Below are 21,922 nucleotides of genomic sequence, written 5' to 3' on the forward strand. Positions count from 1 at the left end.
TTATAAGTGCACATTTCTTATTGCACAATGGTCTTTCAAAAATGCCTACGTGAAGTAGAGCCGTGATGCTGAGTTTGATCATTTGTTGGAGGCTCTTTGCTCAATAGAATGAGTGCAGTGTAACACACAACAAGCTGGCATCTTATGGGCCTGACATTTACTAAGGTAATAAATTAAAGTAATTATGTTAATGTATAATAAATGCATTCAACAGGAAATAAAAATTTCACAGTGCAAGAACAAAAAATAATCTTGTTTTTCCAAGTGGCTGTCGTGTGCAGAACATTAAGATCTTAGCAGAGGATTTTTGTAGGATGATAATATAAGCATAGACTGAAATAATCCTTATTTTTAGGGGAAATAATAGTGAGCTTCAAGACATCAGATTAGAAAATGTGAATACAAATTAAAAATATCCGTTCTCTATGTTGTGTTTGAAAAATGAAAGGTGTGGAGTTCTATTCTTCTTTCCTTGAAGAACTTGCCATTCACAGCCTGATTCTAGGTTCACCAAACAACTTGGGCAACATTATGCTGCCTGAGTGACATTTTGAAAAGCCACTTTTGGATCTGTAGGATTCAAGGAAGCACTGTGGTGGCAAGGCTGAATTAGTCACCTCTGCATCTCACCTACCATAACGAGCCACTCAGGCTCTCCCAGCTTCCTGCACTCACAAGCAACCTGAGCTTGCCTAGACTGTTCCACAACACCCAGCTGGGCTGGTGGGTGAGAGGCTGGACATGACCCAGCACTGTGCCCTCGCAGCCCAGACAGCCAGTTGGGTTCTGGGCAGCATCAAAATTATCAGGTTGGATGTGAGGAAAAGGTTCTTCACCCAGAGGATGGTAGGGCACCGGAACAGGATCTCCAGGGCAGTGGTCAGAGCCCCAAGCCTGACAGGGATCAAGAATGATTTGGATAATGCTCTCAGGCACATGGTGGGATTCTTGGGGCTGCCCAGTGCAGAGTCAGAGACTGGACTTTGATGAGCCTTGTGGTTCCCTTTGAACTCAGGAAATTCTAGGATTCTATGATTCTATGGCAAAGAAGGATATCCAGATGGCTGAGGGAAGTTGAAGGAGGTGATTCTGCCCCTCTGCTCTGCCCTCATGAGACAACACCTGCAGTGTTGTGTCCAGCTCTGGGATTCCCAGAGGGACATGAGTTTGCTGAAGGAAGACCAGAGGAGGCCACAAAGATGCTCAGAAGGATGGAACATTTCTCCTATGCAGACAGACTGAGAGAGTTGAGGTCATCCAGCCTGGAGACTTGAAGGCTCCAGGGACACCTTATAGCACCTTCCAGTACCTCAAGGGACTTTTGACAGGGGCATGGAGGGAAAGGGCGAGGAGGAATGGCTTCAAACTGGAAGAAGGGAAGTTTAGATCCTGGAGGAAATTCTTTCCTGTGAGCATGGTGACACAGGCTGCCCTGAGAGGTTGCAGGTGGCCCATCCCTGGCAGTGTCCAAGGCCAGGCTGGATGGGGCTCAGAACAGCCAGGTCTAGTGGAAGGGGAGTCAGAACTAGATGGTCTCTAAGGTCCCTTCCAACCCAAACCATTCTGTGATTCTGTGATAAAACATCTTGTACATTTGCCACAAGTGAGGATGCCCTCTCACTGTGACTTGTGAAGCTGTCACAACTCAGTTTTGTGCCAGAGACTGCAGAAGCACAACTCATTTCTTAAGAAGGATCACTGTGCTGCCAAATCACCAGGAGTCTTTAAAACCTTTTCCCCCTTGGCTCTGGCCAAGTTCAGAGAATACTGCTGGCAGAACCTCAAAATGGTTATTTACGCAAAAAGATGTTTAAAGGGAGAGTTTCCTCCTGGCTCCAAATAATTAATAATCCAAATAATTTCTTTCAAAATTACTAAAGCTCACACATCATTTAAAACTGTCTACTCAGCACAGATACTCCAATTATGTAAGTATCCAGTCCTGTTTGAATCACTCTGACTATAATTGCCTCAGCAATATCGAGGGATGAGTTTGGCCAGAAAGCTTTAAAATGCATGGATGACACCTTCAGCTAAGAGAGGCATTTCTCCCTCTGCATCCTATCAGGAGCAGCTGAGGACTTTTCTAAAATTTAATTTTCCTCCATCAGATTGGAAATCCTAATATGCCTCATTCTGTAAATTGTTCCACTTAGTTCAATGGGTCTTCATACAGATAAGGTGAAGTACAAACAGTACAAATAAAATAGGCTCCTTGAAGAAGAGATGTTCTTATATTTGTTTGGGTAAAGCCGAGAAAGGTGGGGCTCTCTTGGCCTCTCAGCTTTGCTGCAATAAACAGAAATGAATAAAAATAGCAATATCAAGCTGCACCAATGTCTGCAGCTTGTTTGGCTTGCCCTGGGATTCAACTGGATGCTAATGTAAAAAATACTGATTAAAGCTGAGCAGTTTTGCCCCAAATCGTATTCATTTTAACAGCATGGAGGAAAGGGAAATATTATCCTGCTCTTTGCTCAGCATATTTAGATATAATGACATAATATGCACACATTCCAAAAAATTGCCTGTCTTCAGGTAGTGCATTTTGGAGTGATTTCAAATTCCCTTAGGTTATATCAGCAAAATGCTTTCTCCTGCTTCAAATATCACTAAGCTCTCAGTGCCCAATTGTCTGTGTCACCTTGTTTACATGGTGGGTAATTTTCTAGCCCATGGTCTGTGCCTTATTTTGTCAGGCTGCCCTTATGTTACTTTGTGACGATTTTGATTTTCAAGTCTCCATGCATAAATTATGATTTATTTTGCTTTCCAAAAGAAAGGCTGAGTGAAGTAATAGAGTGTAGGGATTTTTGTTGTTGCTTTTTTTTTTTTTCTTATGGTAAATATTTCAAGAGTGTGCTTTTTCCCTTCTGAAGAAAACTCTGCACCTCCAGCAAGTACTTTTTCTTCTGCACAGAAAAATAAACACAGTGAAGAGCTGAAATAAAAACAGCATCTCTTGTTTGAACCTTGAGAGATGCAGAGATCTCACAACTCCAGCACTGGGGTGAGAGATGCATCATGCCCTTCCTTGGTTATAATGTTAATTTGTATTTAGCATGGCTCACTGTGTGCTGTGGTATTGTCACTGCATTGTTACTCCAAGCCCACAAAGAAGCCATGTGCACAAAACATGGTTATATGAATAAAATAAGCATCAACATCAACACTGCCTGATTCTGAGCACTAATGAAGCAAATTGCTCTTCAAAACTTACTTGGATGTTTTCACAACAGTGAGACGCGAAAGATAAGGCCATAGTTGAACTGTTGCCTGAAGGCAATTAGTGATTGGAATTGATTAATTCTACAAACAAATATGACCAATAGATTATTTGTCACATTACAGCAGATTTGGGCAATACTGCTGCAGTTGTGAAGGAGACACAAACATCTAGCATGAATAGTTAACACAGTTTGTGTTCCTGTAGAGCTGCTTGTTGAGTTACCCAAAGAAATCTCGCTGGGGAGCTGAGCAGGGCACGCTACTTTGATGCTATAAAACCATAGTGTTGCCTCCCTGCTTTTATGTATGAATCCGAGGAATTGTTAACAGCAACACAAGCAGTTTGCTCTGAGCAACACAAATGTGATGGACTTAACATCAAAGTGATGTGAAATCCACTGAAAACAACAGAAAGGCTCCAACAATCCAGAGGACTTTGAATGGAGGCCTACCAGAGTCAAGTCTGCTGCTCTAATGGGTTTTCTAAGGGGATCCTGTGGGAAATTGGAAAAAGCATTCCAATTTCTTGAATCCAAGGATTACTGCTGCTTCAAGCTACTGCTTCTCCAAAATCATTGGTTCAGCTTCTTTGCCCTTCCAGCCCATGGCACAACAGCACAGGGGCTCTGAGCTCCATGGCTGCACAAAGGACTCTTTGCACTCAGGAAACTTCCCTCCCTTCCTCTTTCCCTTCCTCTGCTCCTCCAGTAAAGATGCTCCAGAGCCCATTTGAGTAAAAACAATCATTGCTGCTACTCAGGAGGAGGCTGCACAAAAGAGGTCCTTGCATCACCAGCTGTCAGGGGATAATAGGGCTGAGGTGCCAATTTTCCTGCAGTCCCCAAGTCCTTCCACACTTGGACATGAAGCTGCTGAATTTGGCACTCCTAAACTATTTTCAAACCAGTATGGAAGCTCAGAATGATGTGCAGGATAACAGACCACTCCTAGTTCTGGCTTCACACTGGATTCAGAGCTGTGTCAGTGACTTTGTCTGAATGGGTTTCTACAAAAATCAAGGTTTTGGTTTCGTCATTGGATGTTCCACATGGTTTGAAATGGGTGAGCAGAAGTCTTCCTGAACTGTCACACAATCCAGTTGCAGATGTGACCAGTGAAAGATGTTCTGAGGTTTTCTGATATTAATTCAAGCAACTTTATGAGTCAACTGTGCAGAGGATTGGGCCCTTCTCTGCTCTAAGGACACATCAGCTGATGGTGCATCCCACATGCCATTTCCTCTGCTCCCTTATCTGCATCTTCCCTTGGAAAGGACAGGGTTTTGTTAAGCTTTCAGGAACATTTCCAAGCCCTCTTTTCCGCTATCAAGGTGTTTTAGAGGGAAAGGGCAGAAATGAGCAGTGTGATAGATACAGGGAGTTCTTATTTTGGTTGGGAAACAGATGAGGCATATGGGTAATTTATTGCACTATAATTGTGTTATGTGATATCGATGCTGCAGTATTAATGACTGCAAAGTGCCCAGATTGATTCAAATGGCCATTTACTGTCATTATTACAAATCCAAATAAATAAATAAGAGCAGTTGAACTGATGTAGCTGAGAAATGCTCCAAAGTCACCCGGTGACATACATGTAGGTGCTTGTGAACAGGGAGTGACTCAAACAATATCAGGGACACTTTTTATTGGGGTCAGAAAGAAATAGAACAATTAAGTCATTTTCAGTCATATACAATATATTAGGAACGGTTTTAACAAGTGCATTGCTGAACTGACTGGCATGAACAAAGCATTTGAAAAAGCTGGGGTGTAAATATGCCAGGAAAAAAGAAAGAAAACATGTAAACTATGCTCAAAAATAGTCTGCAAATGTAAGGAAACAAGGAAAACTAAGACAATCATGCACATACCTCTCCTGCTACCATGGCCCAGTGAATACAGTGGTTACCATGGCTGGATCTGGCTATGAGGTGGACTTTAGAGGGCAAGCTTTGTTTCTGATCTCTGCCCAAACAGAGAGCCTTGATCCAGTCTGTTGGTTTGTGTACTTTAAACGAGCCAACCTCACACTGCAAGAGCCAGCAAGTTAAGTTTGAATTTATCTCATACCTTCAGGTTTCTCTTAGCATCCCCTGTCTGGCTGTCCTGTCATATAGAGGGGGAGATGTATTATCACTGGAAATTCAAAAATATGACTCTGCACTTTTTCCCTAAAACACAAGAACCGTGCAAGTCAGACAGCTAAGAATTACTTGCATATCCCAATGCTTTTTATGTATCCATGTGTTTTTTTTATTTTCTGAAAACAGTACATTAAAATGTAGATCTTGCTAAAAGGTAATTATTTCATTAACCATTTGTGGGGAGTATTAATATATATTAAATATAGGCTTTTTGTTTACAGTAAACATTTCATTAGCTTCCAGAGTCATTGATACTGAAAGAGATGAGAGCAAGTCTTTTAGAATAAATAGCTTCTTCATACTCAGAGGTACATTTGTGAATAGGTGGGACCCAATGACAGCCAAGTAAGAATCTGCTGGTATTGATCTGCATGGAAAAAGAGATCTATTTTGGCTCTTCATACACCCACAACCTCTAATAATCATTGTTTCTGCTGCCCATATAAATTCCTTATTATTCCTTATTCCAAATTAACATAGTAACCATTAATAATCCAGACAAAAACTTTTATAACAATGACAAGAGAAATATAAGATTTCTTTTGAAGGTTTATTCTCAGCAATGTTTCTGGGATGCAAACTTTGAATCTAAGTCATCTGCCAATAACCAGAAAAGCAAATCAACTTTACAACGAGGACTAAACATTAGATATTCTTTTACTCATGGCTGCTGCTTAAGCAGCTACATTTCAATATCTCCTCATTTTATGGGTTATCAGAAGCTAAGAAAATATGTGTTGTGGCCATTTCTCACCTCACAATTCAATGTACAGAGCAACAAAAAAAAAAAAAATTGGATACTAGGCTATAAAAAGGTTATAAAAAAATTGGAAAATAAAGCTCCAAAACTTGCCCTTTTGGTATGTTGCTGCTTTTTTTTCTTTGTGTTCTGTTTGTTTGTTTTGGTGTTTTTTGTTGTTTTGTTTTTTGTTGTAATTGAACACCTGCTTTTGAATTCCCACTGCAGAAAAGCTGTGTAAGCTGCGAGGAGGGTGCTCAGAGGTTACTCCCAACATCGAGCTCCCCTAGTGGCTGCTTCCCTCCCACCGTCCCCGTGGACAGAAACCTCCACTGGGATTTTCCCCATTCATAACCAGAAGGAAGTTACTGCAAAAGGGATGCAGATCACAATCCAGGAAGGAAGAAAAAAATTACATTCACTCCACCTGGGACTTTTGGAATGAGAAACAGTTGGGTTATTTAAAGAGAAATGAAAAGACCTAGAAGACAAATGTAAGGGTTTCTCTATAAACCTATAATCAGACATTACATATTGCCCTGCTGACGATATAAGGAAACCTGTGGGAAATTCTGCTTTAAAGTTTGGTTCAACAGCAAATGCACAACAAAACCTAGATAACAATGTCTTATGAATCATTCTGCCTACAAAAATTTTTGCATGTATGATGAAAGGCTCTATTGACCATATCCAAGCCCATGATTAGCATTAATCCACTAGCACATGGATATGAAACTCAATGCACAGTTATTCTGGAAAGTAAATATTTTCTACTTCACCGTACAGACAAAATGTTTTTTTCTTGTAGCAGAAATGCTCGCAGACTAATACCAGACTAAGGGCACAGCAAAGCAATGCCAGGTTTCAGCTGCATGCTCCCTGAATTTTGCTGTCAAACCAAAATGCATAGAAAACTGAGAGCTTAATTCTTCTTGTTGGTGCCAGGGTTTGGGGGTTTTGGAAGAAAATCCCAAAGAACAAGACTTGTTCTGCTTGCCATTATAAAGATACAGTTGCCAGCTAGCCAGTAATTCTGAACTGAAATTTCTAAACTGATTTTCAAGATAGGTATTGCAATGCCATGAGGATGGGCAACAGGGACGTGCACCAACTCCTTTAAAGAAAATGTGTTAACACTGCCATGAAGGAGGGTGGGTATATAAAAGAATCAAACAAAACTTCAGGTGAAATTCCTGCTTCTGTTTACACCAGTTTTACTCTGGTATAACCTCTGGTTTCACTGAAGTTATTAATGATCTGTTTCTCTGGCAGTGATTGCTGTGATCCCAAATTTCTTGGGAAATACCACAGATGCAAAGAGACTACAAGAATGAAGCTTTCATGCTCAAAAAAGGGTAATTTATTTTAAAAATTATACACTAAGCATGAAGAAAATGTTGACTATTAAGGATGCTACATAGTTAAGATCCAGTTAAAAGTCACACAGCATTTGCATGTGCAGTTTTCTGTATTTTGAGATTGATCAACCGAAATACATCAGTGCAAGGAAAATCTGGAAACTCTAAATGGCCAATAAGCCACCTCTCTTGTGCAGTCTGAACCTTTCCTTGGCTTTATGCAGAGCACACAGCCATCAGATTTCAATACAGATTTCATAGAAAAGAAGATAAATAATATCAGGTTCTCAAAGAGCTTGGCTGGGGGCTGGGTGCATCCATCAGCAGCCCAGACTGGTGGGGATGGCCCTGGACAGTGCTGCCCAATGTCCCCATCCATGCCACCACAGTGGGAGCTCCAGAGGGTTTGGCAGAGCCCCTGGAAGAGCCTGGGTGTCAGCCAGGAGTGCTGGGCCATGGGCTGGGTGGCTGCTTGCCACAGGGCTCAGTGGGGTCAGCAGTGGGAATGTGGATCAGGGTCTGGGTGACCCAAGGGCCCCAGTGCTCCAGCAGGGCTTTGGGAGCTGATGAGGAGCCTGGTGGCAGCTCCACAATGGACCTGGCACTGTGGGCAGTTCCACCTTGGGCCTCACTTTAGGGGCATCTCCAGCCCCCCTAGGGCAGCCCTGAGGGACCCCGGGGCCCATGGGGACAGCAGGGGCTGTGGGCTCTGGACCCTCCAAAGGAGGTGTCAGCGCTGGCTGGGGGTGCTGCTGCTTTGGGGGGTTTGCTGTGGGCTGGGCAGGGCTGGGCAGGGCTGGGCTTGGGCTCCCCTGACAGCTGGGACTGGGGGACAGGGACAGGGACACAGGCAGGGACAGGGACAGGGACAGGGACAGGGACAGGGACAGGGCAGGGACAGGGACAGGGACAGGGACAGGGGGACAGGGACAGGGACAGGGACAGGGACAGGGAAAGGGACAGGGACAGGGGCAGGGACAGGGACAGGGACAGGGACAGGGACAGGGTGACAGGGAAAGGGACAGGGACAGAGGACAAGAGCAGGGACAGGGACAGGGACAGGGACAGGGACAGGGACAGGGACAGGGACAGGGACAGGGACAGGGACAGGGAAAGGGACAGGGACAGGGACAGGGACAGGGACAGAGGCAGGGACAGGGGCAGGACCCCCGCCCCCCGTGCTGCTGGGAGTGCAGGGCGGGGGGCTTGCGGGCTGTTGTTTTCCCAGAAGCGGTGGCATTTAAATAATAATTAAGAATGAAGAAGAAAAGCTCCTGGCGGGGAGGAGAGGCAGGGCGCATCCCGGAGGCTCTGCGGGGCGGGCGGGAGCGCCGGCCCGGTTCCCCTGGTGTCCCCCCGGTTCCCCTGGTGTTCTCCTGGTGTCCCCCCGGTGTCCCCCGGTCCCCCCGGTCCCCGGTCCCCCCGGCCGGCTCCCGGCGGGGCCGCCGCCTGCTCCAGCCTGCGCTGAGGCTGAGCAGAGCCTCCCCGCTCCCCCAGCTCTGCTTTCTTTCACATCTAATTTGATAGGAGGGGGATTTCGAGCTTCCCACAGTTACAACTTTTCTTGATTTCTCCCTTCCCCCCCACCCCCACCCCCCCCCCGCTCCCCGTGCATTTATTACTTGCATTTAATTAATTCCTTCTTTGCGTTTCCTTCCCTGTTAATCTTTGGGTGACTGCTTTGTACATATGGCAATCTGATAATGAGGGAGTTTGTCCTTACTCTCTAGACTTCTTCACTGCGATGTCCACCCATCTAGTGCCTGGGATATCGATCTTCTTTCCATGGGGAGGGGGACAAGGTAAGAGGGGTGATAAAAGTTTTGCAGTATTCCACACCATTAAGAATAGCTTTTATTCCTTGGCGCTGTTTAATCAACTGTTATATCAAGTCATGCTGTTTAAGCAACCACATCAAAAGAACATACCCTCTTTTGTATAAATTATATATTCCTTGTATCTGTCTTCTCGCATGCACGCAGACGGGGAGATAAAACTTAAGTTTGTTTTTTAATAGCATGAAGCAGGTATTTAGCTGTTATACAACTTGTTTCTGCAACTAAGTTGGGTGATAACAACTTAGGAGCCAAGCTGCTGACTTTCTAACTTTTTACCCATTTCCAAGTCAAAGCTCCTCAATTTAAAGGTCTGAAAGAGAAATCGATGACTCACTGAAACTCCACAAAGAAACATAAATAGCAGGAGAAAAGCATAGGCTAAAAAAGATGAAAGAGCACCAGTCAGAGTCGGCGTGAGACCACTTCGGACCTCTTCTTTCGGCTCTTTTCTGAAGTTTACCTGAAAAGACCACTTTGTCCCTTGAAAAGTTCGTGCTGACCTGCTTGTGGCAGTTTACGGATATACAACTTTTTTACCACTTACAAACTGATTTTAAAAATCCATTTTCAAGGTTTAAGTTGATTACTACTCAGCTCAATGTCACAGACCGGAAAACTTCCATATAATTGTTCACCCCAAAGAGCTCTTTTTATTTCTTTTTCTTCATTTTCTTTTTCTTTTTAAAACCCCACAACTTAAATAAAGTTTATTTTTCGGATGTGTTTTGTTTTTCTGAGAAAGTGGACTTTGAATTACTTCAGCACACCATCCTGGAATTTTTAAGAACTCCTAAAAAATTCTAAAAAGTTTCTAGATCCTAGGACAAATTGTATTTTATTAGGAGCAAAAGCAAACGAGCACTTTGCAGGCAGAGAAGTGTTTGTTCATATGGGACTCTGCTGTTCTGTCTAACCTGCTCTATCAGCCTCATCTCTGCAATTTTGCTCGTCTCTCAACACCTTTGTCTGATTAGTAGCTTTTGGAGATCGGGATAAAGACATCACTTGCCACGCTGCATGAGATAACAATTAATTTAACATTAAACTTATCCCCTTTCCATTCACTTTGCTTGGATCGATCTCTGTTAATTGTGTTTGCGGATGCTTTCAACACTACGCTTTTCTTAAAAACTTAATGACACCCCGCAAGGAGGTGTAAGAGTCTAAAACGCTCCTCTCCGACTTTGACCAAAGAAACAAAGAATATAGCCCCAGCGTGCTCAGGAGACCATCTATTTTTAATCAGTTGACTATTTATGCACTTCCGAAGATATAATGTTATTTTAAACTGGGTGATAGTCCTGATTTTATTAAAAAAAAAAAAAAGCGCCACATTGCAGTTGTGTGATACACAAGTCAGACACACACTAACTTCATTTAACTGCCGCTTCGCATCAGACCTGTTTCTGCTATTAACGTAGTCATTTATCAGCTAAAAGGCGAGTGTGTTTAAAAATGTATGTCTTTGGGAGGGAGAGCAATCTCCCTTTTCAGGGGCAAGAAACCTGTTACAAAGCCATTTAGGTGGGTGCGCTCTGAAATGGCATTATTCCCCCCCGGGGCGTTAATATTACCCAAGTATGTTCCTATTTGCACGGCTCCCCGATAATTCGGCATTTTATTTAACCACAACTGCCCTAAGAAACTTGATTTGCACTGAAGCAGCCTGCTAATATTAATGTTTTCCTTTCTTTCAGAGAGGCATCTGTTCCCCTTGCTGTCAAATGTACCATTCTGCCAAGAAAGTTTTTGGGGGAAAAAAAATAAAAAATAAAAAGAAAGAAAAGAAAAAAAAAAAAAAAAAAAAAAAAAAAAAAGAAAGAAAGAGGAAAAAAAAAAAAAGAAAAAGAAAAAGAAAAAAAAAAAGCGTGTAATTGATGTTATCCCAAGAAAGCGCGATCTCCACCCCTCTCAGCTCCAAGCCCTTCAGGTAAAAGGAAAAAAAAATCTTTCAAGAATTTGTTGCCTTTTTGAGGGTTAAAACATCAGAAGACAAGCTTGTCTCGCCTTGGCCAATCAGCTCTCGGCCCTGGCAGCTATAATATAGAACTAAAGGCAGACTCCTCTCACAAGCGTCTTGCTTTGCTACCATTAAAATCAGACCCTTTTTTTGTCTCTCGATTGCTGTCTCCCGACCAAACTCCGATGTGTTCCGTTATCAGCGACGTAAAGCCTGCCATTCCAGCACCTGTCTTGCTAGGGATCGGTGGATAGTATACGATTCAGAAAGCAGACAAGGACATAGGAGGAGAGAGAGCTCTAGAGAGACAGCCAGGGATAGGCACAGAGAGCTTTGAAGTAATTGGATTCAATGGACGAAATGCTGCTGTTGACAAGAATTCTCTTGGTGGGCTTCATCTGCGCTCTTTTAGTCTCCTCTGGGCTGACTTGTGGACCAGGCAGGGGCATTGGAAAAAGGAGACACCCCAAAAAGCTGACCCCTTTAGCCTATAAGCAGTTTATTCCCAATGTGGCAGAGAAGACCCTAGGGGCCAGTGGAAGATATGAAGGGAAGATCACAAGAAACTCCGAGAGATTTAAAGAACTAACCCCAAATTACAACCCTGACATTATTTTTAAGGATGAAGAGAACACGGGAGCTGACAGACTGATGACTCAGGTAGAGCCACAGAGATACCTGTATTTGTGTTTGTTAACCTCTCTGAGCAATCCTAAAGGACGCATCTGTCTTAGTATTTTTGAAAGCCCCCCCTTTCCCTCTCCCCCTCCTCCCCCCGCCCCTCCAAACTCGACTAGTTTCCCCATTGAATGTAAATACCATCTATCCAGCCAAGTTAGCAGGGGCTGGAGCTGGAGCTATTTGGATATTTGGTGGGGGAATCTGTGTGATACTTACAGTCATTACCGTGCCATGGCGTTCCCTGTAACTTGGTTAGAGATTGCTGTTTGCATTCGTCCCCAAGGATGCACTTTGATCAAACGAATTGCATACAGCTCAGAGGACCCCAAGTGTATAGTGACCGCCAGGCCACCCACTCATTATTGCAAACGTAGTCCGCGGTTGCTGCGCCTGCTGACTTGATTTTATATATATATATTTTATTTATTTTCTCTTTCTTTCCTTTTCATTTCATTTTAACCTTCATTATTATTATTGTTCTCCTCGCGAGCATATTCTAAATTTAGTAGGCATGCAGTCGTGCACTCACAAAAGGCAGCTGAAGCCGGATCGACCATTCCTCATCTGATTCCGTATTATATAGCTCGTATTGCAATACCATCATTTGCAATTGTGCCCATCAGAGCGTAAATATATTGATATTTCTTTAAGGATGCTCGCCGCCAATACTCTGGTACTTCCATAGGGGAGGGACTTGCAACTTATCGGCATTGCATCACCTTCTGTTTTAAAAAATCTGATGGCACAAGGTTTACAACTGGGTAAATATTGTATTTCGGGTGAAATCGGATTGCGGAACCATTTTATGTTAAAAAAAAAAAAAAGAAAGAAAGAAAGAAAGAGAAAAAAGATAAATGAGAGAGAAAGCGAGAGAGAGAACCGCTCCGAGAGTCACCTCGTAATTATAATTCATGCTCAACAGAGAGCTCAGTGAAGTCAATTGCTCTGTCAATCCCGGAGTTTCAGAAACTACATGCAATCTAGACACTGGAAATGGGTTTCCTCCAAATATAGGTCAACAGCGCTTTTTTAATATTAATACATTTAAGCCCCACCTTCAGTGCTAGGGCAGGACTCGCCTAGGCGGGGAGTGGACGCGGGGAAGGGGGGGTGGGGGGTGGAATTTCCCAAACTCTCCCCGTTCCTCGGCCTGATTTTCCGCACGTTGCCGGGTCTCCCGGGGCGAGGGACCGGCGGCCGCCAGCATCTCCTCCCGACCACCTTAAATCGCAGCGCACCTCGGAGCGCGGCGGCGCCTCCGCCCGCCGCCGCCGCCGCCCCGCGCAGGGGAGCGGAGCGGAGCGGGAGCCGGTCCCCGCTCGGGCGCGGCCCCTCCGCGCTCCTCCGCCCCCGCCGCTGCCTCCGGAGCCGCATCTCTCTCACATTTTCAGCTCCACTTACTCCCCTCGCGTATCGATCGCGGCGGCTCGGGTTTCACCCTTCCCTCCGCAGCCCGGCGGCGGCGGCGGCTCCGCGGGAGACGGGCTCCCGGCGGGGCTGGGCGCATCGCTCCGTGCGCGGCTGCGGAGCGGAGCGGAGCGGGGCGGAGCGGGCGGCGGGGCGGGGGGAGCCGGGCGCGCTCGGGAGCGCCGGGCTGCGGGGTGCGGGCTGCGGGCTGACCCCGGCCCCGCGGCTCTCCCGGGGCACGCCGCGCCGGCTACGCGGCTGGCCGCTCCCGCTGCATTAGCTGGCAGCGTCTGAACTCCTGACCTTCTGTCAACTTCCCTCAGACGAACGAAACGAAAACAAATACTTTCCCCCCCCACCCGCCCCCTCTCTCCTTCAGTGCTTGTTCCCGTGCCTTAGACACAAAGGGGGGAGGTGGGCTGAGAGCGGCGGGGCCGGGGAGGCCGCAGGGCCGGGTACCCGGCGGCAAAGAGGGTAGAGCGGTCGGGGAGCGAGGTCGGGGAGCGTGCGGGGCTCCGGCAGCCCTGGGCCGGGCAGGAGCGGGGAGCGGAGCGGGGCCGGGCGGCGAGCGGGCTGGCTGCCCTCGCTCCCCGCTCCCCGCTCCCCGGGCACGGCCGGGCTCTCGCAGAGCCGGGGTGCGGTCCTGCCGCTGGCCTCCCGCCTTGCTGCCCTCTCCTTCCCTCTCTCCCTCGGCCAGCAGCCTCCCGTTAAATCCCAGCCTTTAAACGCCGGCTTCGGGAGCCCTTCAACCATGGAGAGATCTTTCATGGACAGAATCGTTAAACTTGCAGAGTGGTTGCCGAATGCATTAGCCGCTAGTTAATATTAACTCCAGAGGGGGTGGTGGTGGGGGGATAGGAACGCAAACAGAGGTAGGTAAGTCAGGTTCTCAACTTTGCAGGTGACACCAGCAGTTTGCTAAGGGCTCCCCCCTTCCTCCCTTTCCTCCCCCCCACCCCGGCCATTGGCTGGATTCGGGAGAGAGATAAGGAGGCCAGGTCAGTATGATAAAGCTGGAATTTGTATGAAATAAAATAGCAATCTCGTGTAATGCAGGCACACAACCGGTGCGTGATGTGAGGAATTTAGAGATCAACTTGGCATTTAGGAAGCCCACCAGGTTGTTTACACTGACAGGTACCTGTTAAGTGTTTCCTTCAAGCAATTCATTTGTGAAGAGATTAGGAGCTGGCAGGAGAGGGCTTGTTGAACAACTTTGCCTCCACACAAAGCGTTAGTGGAGGCAGCCCTGCTGAGCTTCACGGTGGCTGAACAGAATTGGGCTTGATTTGTGGCACACGACCCGATGAATTAATAAATAGTCTGGGCTTCACGGCTTTTGACTCTGACAATCCAGCTCAGGCAGTATAAAAGGGAGAAAAGTCCTTTAGGAGGCCGTTTCCTCTTCTTTATTCCGCCTGGAGCCGGGGAGAAGTGCCGGCAGGGCCGGAGGGCCGGAGCCCCTCGGCGCTGCCCGCAGCACTCCTCCCGTGCGGGGCAAGGCATCGCCGTGTCGAGCAGTGCTGTCCCTTAGCAGCAGCTGAGACGTTTGATCCTTCCCCCCCTTCCCTCTGTAAATCAGTGAAGGAGCGTATTTATCCGCTCAGGTATGAGAGGGAGAGAGGGGAAAAAAATGAAATAAATCAAACTCAACTTCCTTGTGCTGCTGCACTTTGCTGCCGGGAACGGTGCCGAAACCCAAACAGCCGTCTCTGTCCAATAAAACGGTAGGCCGGAGAGTCCAAAGTGAGCTCACGGCTGTGTTTTATATCTCTCGGGTACCTGTGTGTTGCTGGAATCACTTTTATGGCTGTTGGTGTGGACACACGGGAACTTCCTTGCTAAGCAACCTTGTCACGTACCTAAAAGTAGCGCCGTCGGTAGTGGAGGGGCTTTGCCTCCCCGGGAGCTGTGAAAGGGGGACTTTGTGGTCTTTATTGGCTGTGCAGTGAGCACACTGGGGAGAATGGCCCTGCAGAAGGCCAAGCATACCAGTCAGGCCAGCAAAAGTGTGGGAAGAGCAGCTTACTGCATCCCGCCGTGGCTCACAGCCACATCGGTGTTTGCATCCCGAGAACAACGTCGGGTATATCCACGAGTTGTTTTCCTCTCAAAAAGGAGGAAGAAAGCTGGCAACGTGTGTGTTTCTAACTCTGTACCTTTAGCCAAGCGCTTTTCAATGCTTTAGGTGCTGATTTCCTGTTTCTGCCGGGCCGAGAGTCCTTTTTCTCCTGTTGCCACTGTGTCTATTCTCTGCTCGGCTAAGATGAGAATCTCCCCTAAACTTTCAGGGTTTCAGCTCACATCTTTTCTTCACTTTCCCCCATCCTGTGCCCCTCATTACTCGGTCCCTACGTGCTCCCGGTGCTGCTGGGCCCAGCTCAGCCCAGGGAAGGCTGGTGGTTCTGGGGGGTCAATGAAAAACCCCGCAGTACTTTCTCCACGGAGTTGGAAGGGTCTCACTCCACACAAAGGGGCTCCTAGCTTGCATAGCATCCCTGCTCCGCTTAACTTCCCTCCTTGGCCCTCCCTTGCTTTTCATCTTCCCACTAAGAGCTATATTATTGTATGGATTTGCTCGGCTTTGTAGGCGAGCGCCGATGTATGTTTGAAGCAGAGTGAATGCTCCCAGCCCATGCAGCTTTGAGGTCTCTAATGAGTGATGGGCGAAGGGAAAGAAGAAAAAAAACACCCCTCCCTCCAGCACATAAAGGCTGTTAACATGTATTGATACCCTTTTCAACACAGAATTAAGCTGAAAAGACCCGCAGAGACATTCCGGGGGGGAATCCGTGACTCCGAGATACATGGCGAGTGTTTATTCTGGGCAGAAACTTTGCTCTCGGGAAGGGACAGGGCACTTAGAGGCAGGAATTTGCTCCGTGCAGGTGGCTTTGAATCGCCATGCTCACACCCCAGCGCCGGCGGTGCGGCGGAGGGGGCACCCCCGACCCCGCAGCAGGTGACAGGGAATGGGAAAGGTCCGTCCCTGTTGGTCTGTGTGGTGTTTCACCCTCTGTTCATCCCGTGTCCCCAGCTTTCACTCTCCTTCTCCTCCTCACCTGCCCCCCGTCCCTCCCTGGCAGCGGGGAAGAAGATGCTGAGCCCACCCCGGGGCGCGTTTGGGGGGAGGGCAGGAATGCCGCCTCTCTGGGAGAGGGAGAGCAGGATGCGGCCCAGGGGTACAGATAGCGATGGGGGGATGTTCCCCTGGCTGCAGAGCCCCCACAATGACCCTTCCCTGTCTGCCCGCATCCCCGCAGCGCTGCAAGGACAAGCTGAACGCTCTGGCGATCTCGGTGATGAACCAGTGGCCCGGGGTGAAGCTGCGGGTAACCGAGGGCTGGGACGAGGACGGGCACCACTCCGAGGAGTCCCTGCACTACGAGGGCCGCGCCGTGGACATCACCACCTCGGACCGGGACCGCAGCAAGTACGGCATGCTGGCCCGCCTGGCCGTCGAGGCTGGCTTCGACTGGGTCTACTACGAGTCCAAGGCGCACATCCACTGCTCCGTCAAAGCAGGTAAGGCGGGCAGCCTGCCCAGGGACGTGTCCAGCTGGGAGACACCCCCGAGAGCCGCCGGGCAGGGTCCCTGCAGGGTCCCAGGGATAGGAGCAGGGCCCCGAGGCTCAGCCGGCGACCCCGCCGGAGCAGAGATGGGGGAGAGGAAAGAGTGAGGGAGAAGAAAAAAAAAAATTAATTAAAAAGCCCAGCCAGCTGCAGCAGTTTTTCACAGCACTTTTATTTGGGTGATTTGCTCGGCCAGCCTTCCCACGAGAGCTGCGTCGCAGCCACACGCCCTCGGCCTCCCCCCGTGGGGTCTGATGCTCTCCCCACCCAAGGAGCGCGTTCAACACAAACACTCGCGGCCGTCTCCAGCCGCCCCGCTGGCTGCACGCCCTACAAGCGAGCGCTAATCTCCGAGTGGGAGCCGGCCAGGAAAATAAATAACTAACGTGGTCCACAGCCTCCTTCAGCGGTAGCCGCTAGGAAATTCCCAGATAGGGATACACATACACGTAATTTTTTTTCCTCCCCTCCCCTGTGCTTACAACGCCACACGCTGTCTCAACCCGGGAACAGCTCGCAAGAAATCCCCGACTGGCAGAGTTCCTTTTCTTGACGCTTGACAGGTTTTTTGGAGAAGCAAATCTGTTAACGAGACAGCTCCCCCAGCTCCACCGCCTCCCTCCATCCAGCTGTATGACATCTAAAGCTCTTTTTAAGAGCACACTCTAGCCCAGCAACCTGCTGGAAGTGTCAGGAAACACTTGGTTGCAAAAGAAAATAATGGGTTTTCTTTAAATATAGCTGTTTGCTTGGAAGCCAGCAGCCCCACGGCAGGGAAACCAGCCCGGCCCCGCCGTGCCCACCTGCAGGAGGGGTTTAATGTCCCCCAGATGCAGCCCGGGGCTCCCCTGGGGCTGAGCAACTCTCCTGGCCCATGTGGGCTTTGTCCTGAGAGCCTGCTACTGCTTTTGTTCAGCTCCTGGGTCCTTTCTAGGCGAAAGGGGGCCCTGCAAAACTGTCAGCTGTGTGGAGACCCGAAGCAGCCCTTTCAATAGCCAAGATGGGCTTTGCAGCACAAGGTGTCCGATTGTGGTGCGCTCTGACCTTAGCCAGGAGCACCTCCTAATCCAGCCCAGGGTGTCCAAAGGAGAGGAGCCACTCCAAGCTGCTCATTGAGATTCGGCACACAAGGACTTGGGGACAACATTTGGAGGGTGTCAGGCAGGGTCGTGTGACTGTACGAGGCAGGCTGGAGGGAGCAGCCTTGAATTCCACTCTCTCAGCCTGATCTTAAATTGTCCAAACCTCATTTCATGACAGAGCATCTCATGAGAAGATTAAATCCCATAATGCCAGCAGGAAGATTCTTTATCTAGATCTCTGTTTGCAAAAAGTATGATCCAGGAGACTGGAATGCAAAGAAGAGTTCCCCCAAGGCCTGAATTATTGTCACCAGAACAGAGGAGGGAGAGGCAGGGGTGGTAAAAGGGACATTGATAATGCGCTACAGCAAGTATTTAGAGCAAGCTTCTACATTTAAAATTCAAATACAGATCTTGAGTGCCTTGGAAAAGTGGCTCTGCTGTGCAAATAGTGCTTGGAAGGTCCTGGGTTTTTTGGAGAGTATGTGTGTGAATTGGCACATAGGGTTTCTGCACCTGAACAAATAGGGAGGGGGAGAAAAGGGGGGGAAGAAGCTGGGAAAAAAATGGAAGTGTCCTCTCTTCCAAGAGTGTCTGCATTTATTACATGAATCAGAATGACAATGCTGATCCTTTATTGGATTTTAATTAGAGAACCCAAACAAGCACTGCTCAAAGGAGCAGATTTTCACACCTCTGCCAATTCACTGGCATGTTTGTAGAGCTGCTACACTACTACATCTATTCATCAAGTCCCTGAATATGCAAACAAAGCTCTAGCCAGACCTTTACTGCCAGCTTGTAGGAAGGTGTAGTTTGCTAGCAGAGGCCTCCACATAAAGCACATAGCTTGTTTGTTGCCATGTCCTCCCTGAAGAGGGAGGCCTTGGAGATCTTGCTGCTTCATTTCTGAAGGAGGAGCGATAGTCATTAGCAAATCAATAACCGTCTAATTTTCACCCTTCCTTTCCTTCCTGAGAAAGTCATTAGGAAACACTCCAAGGATTTGTTTAAATCATAGGGATTTCAGTAACAGCCACAGAGGCAAAATATAAAGTCTGTCTATCTTTAAGAGCTAAATCACCAGGTCTCTTAACTGGTATAGGGAGTATCTGGGAGAAAGCAGGGAAAATCGAGGGAGGGATGGGGAATCTCAACAGCTGTAGCAAAGACACTTGCTACCATAACATACATACTATGGGGTATTACCCAATATTAAAAAAACCAAAGTGGTTAGGAACCCTGCAAACTCCTCTGGTAAGACAGAGGTCAGCCTGGAACATAGCAGACTTGTTTTCCCACGGCCTTACAGGTGGCTGAGCTTCCAAAAAGTGATTTGCAAGGGAGACAGAGTCTCATTGCTACTTTTTCTTTATTTAAGTCTGAGATTGCTCCTCTCAGTAGCACTGGAAAGCAGCAACAGCTGCTCTAAACTCTTAGTAACTCCCAAGAGCTGGAGGAGGTGGAGGAGGCATTTGCTTGGGCCTGGTACAGGTGTTGGGCTGCTCTGGGACCACACGCTCTGAGACAGGGAAGAGCATCCTTCTTCTAGGAGAGAGAGAGACAGGTTTTATTCTTTTTTGAAAGAGGATTGAAGCAGAGTGCTGGAGATGCCAGGCAGGGGTGCTGTGAGGATGGGATGTGCCCCAGTAGCCACCATGCTGAGCAGGAAGGCTGGAGGCTGCATGGGGGCTTGTGCAGCACAATGGAGGGGAATTTGGGAAATTTGGGTTGTTGCTTTGCAGGAGCAAAATCTGTGTGCACCTTGGGGCAAAGTCTCCTCCTGTTCTCTGCTGTTTGCTGCCCTACATGCACTCCTTGAGTGAGAGCTGAGTGGGGATCCCAAATATTGATAGCACAGGCACTTGCTTAGATAAGAAATTTTATGCCAGCAAAACCACTTGGCTTTGGGAGCCTGCAAATTATCTGGCATCAGGTGTCAGAGCAGGGTAAACAGTAGTCAGATGAGAAGTCCTTCCAGAATAGATTTTGTTCTGGAACAGTTTTCTCTGTGGAAATGTTTTTGCTCATTTCCTTTATGAGACAAATCCCTTTTGTAACTCCTAACCCAGAGGAGATTTTGCACTGGCTCAAATCTGGCAGGAAGGGGATTCTCTCTTGACCCACGGAGTGCAAGTGGGGTGTGTTCATAGATGAGTGTGGGGAATTTCAGAGGGGAGTCTGGCTGTGTCCTGCACTTTCTTGGTGGGTTGGGGTGGCTGGTGAAGCGATGAGTTCCTGCACGTCCCCATGAACCAACCCAGCACACACCTCCTCTAACCCTGCTGTGCCTCTCTCCTCGCACAGAAAACTCCGTGGCGGCCAAGTCTGGAGGCTGCTTCCCTGGCTCGGCCACGGTGCACCTGGAGAAAGGCGGGACCAAGCTGGTGAAGGACCTGCGGCCCGGAGACAGGGTGCTGGTGGCCGACACCGAGGGCCATCTGCTCTACAGCGACTTCCTCACCTTCCTGGACCGCGAGGACGGCTCGCAGAAGCTCTTCTACGCCATCGAGACGCGGCAGCCGCGGGCGCGGCTGCTGCTGACGGCCGCGCACCTGGTGTTCGTGGCGCCGCACAACCAGTCGCAGGCGGGCGGGCGGGCGCAGTTCGCCAGCCGCGTGCGGCCCGGCCAGCGCATCTTCGTGCTGGGCGAGGGCGGGCGGCTGCTGCCCGCGGCCGTGCACCGCGTGTCGCTGCGGGAGGAGGCGTCGGGCGCCTACGCGCCGCTGACGGCGCAGGGCACCATCCTCATCGACCGCGTGCTGGCGTCGTGCTACGCCGTGGTGGAGGAGCACGGCTGGGCGCACCGCGCCTTCGCGCCGTTCCGCCTGCTGCAGGCCGTGCTGGCCGCGCTGCGCCCCGCGCCGCCCGCCGAGCCGCCCGCCCCCGGCATCCACTGGTACCCGCGGCTGCTCTACCGCATCGGCAGCTGGCTGCTGCACAGCGACGCGCTGCACCCGCTCGGCGTGGCGGCCGCCGCCAGCTGAGGGACGCTGCCAGCGCCGGCTCCGGCAGAGACACGCACGGCAGAGAGAGAGAGAGAGAGAGAAAGGAGGAAAAAATAGGAAAAAAAAAAAAAAAAAAAAAAAAAAAAAAAAAAAGGAAAAAGATACCATAAAGAAGAAAAAAAATTACATATTTTTAAAAGAGAGCACGGATTAAGACTTAAAAAATAATAATAATAAAATAATAATAATTAAGTAGGACAGTCCAAAGTAGACTTAAAGGGAAACAAAGACCCCTGGAAGTTCTGTTCTGTTTAGTTTATAAATATATATATATTTTTATTTGTTCTTTTGTTTTGTTTGTTGTTTGTTTTGTTTTGTTGTTTTTTTTTTTTTTTTCCTTCTCTCCTGGATATTTATTTCTTTGGTATTTTGAATAGATGTTTTAAATGATATGAACCGGACCTTCAAGAGCCTTAAATAGTTTCTTTGATAATTTATTATCATGTGAACTGTACTCACAGGGGAAAAAATTATTTTGTGAGGCCAAGCAAAACTGCGCAGAGTCTATTTTTCTACATGTCACGTGTGTCCTGACTTTCAGAAAGCAAAATTCTGTACTTTCCCATCTCTCCATTACATTGCTCCTTCATTTCAGCAAGTCTAAATAACAAGCAAGCAAACAAACAAACAAACACACACAAAAAAAGACAAACTTCATGGGGGTCCGTAAATTATATTTTTATACACAGAATTGTAAATTAGATTTTTTTGAGAGATCAATACTTAACTGAATCACATTTCGTTTTTTGAAATAGTGTAAAATATGAGAATATATTATTTTAATTTAAATAGTTTCAAATGTAACATCATTTCCTGTATTGTTTTCCATGTTTTGCTTTGTAAAAACATCATTTGGCCACGTTCATGGAAGTCAAGACTGTTACACAAACTTTTTATTTGCA

General features: G+C 47.8%; 1 protein-coding gene across 1 annotated transcript; it reads left to right on the plus strand.

Moving 5' to 3' along the window:
* Positions 1–11,208: 11,208 nt before the first annotated feature.
* On the plus strand, positions 11,209–21,068 carry SHH (sonic hedgehog signaling molecule). The gene is made up of 3 exons (XM_056485243.1): positions 11,209–11,929; positions 16,621–16,882; positions 20,320–21,068. Exons 1-3 carry the CDS (start codon positions 11,621–11,623, stop codon positions 20,997–20,999), a joined length of 1,251 nt encoding a protein of 416 aa, XP_056341218.1. The 5' UTR covers positions 11,209–11,620; the 3' UTR covers positions 21,000–21,068.
* Positions 21,069–21,922: the final 854 nt, after the last annotated feature.

This window comes from Oenanthe melanoleuca, chromosome 2, assembly GCF_029582105.1.
Source record: "Oenanthe melanoleuca isolate GR-GAL-2019-014 chromosome 2, OMel1.0, whole genome shotgun sequence".
Lineage (NCBI taxonomy): Eukaryota > Metazoa > Chordata > Aves > Passeriformes > Muscicapidae > Oenanthe > Oenanthe melanoleuca.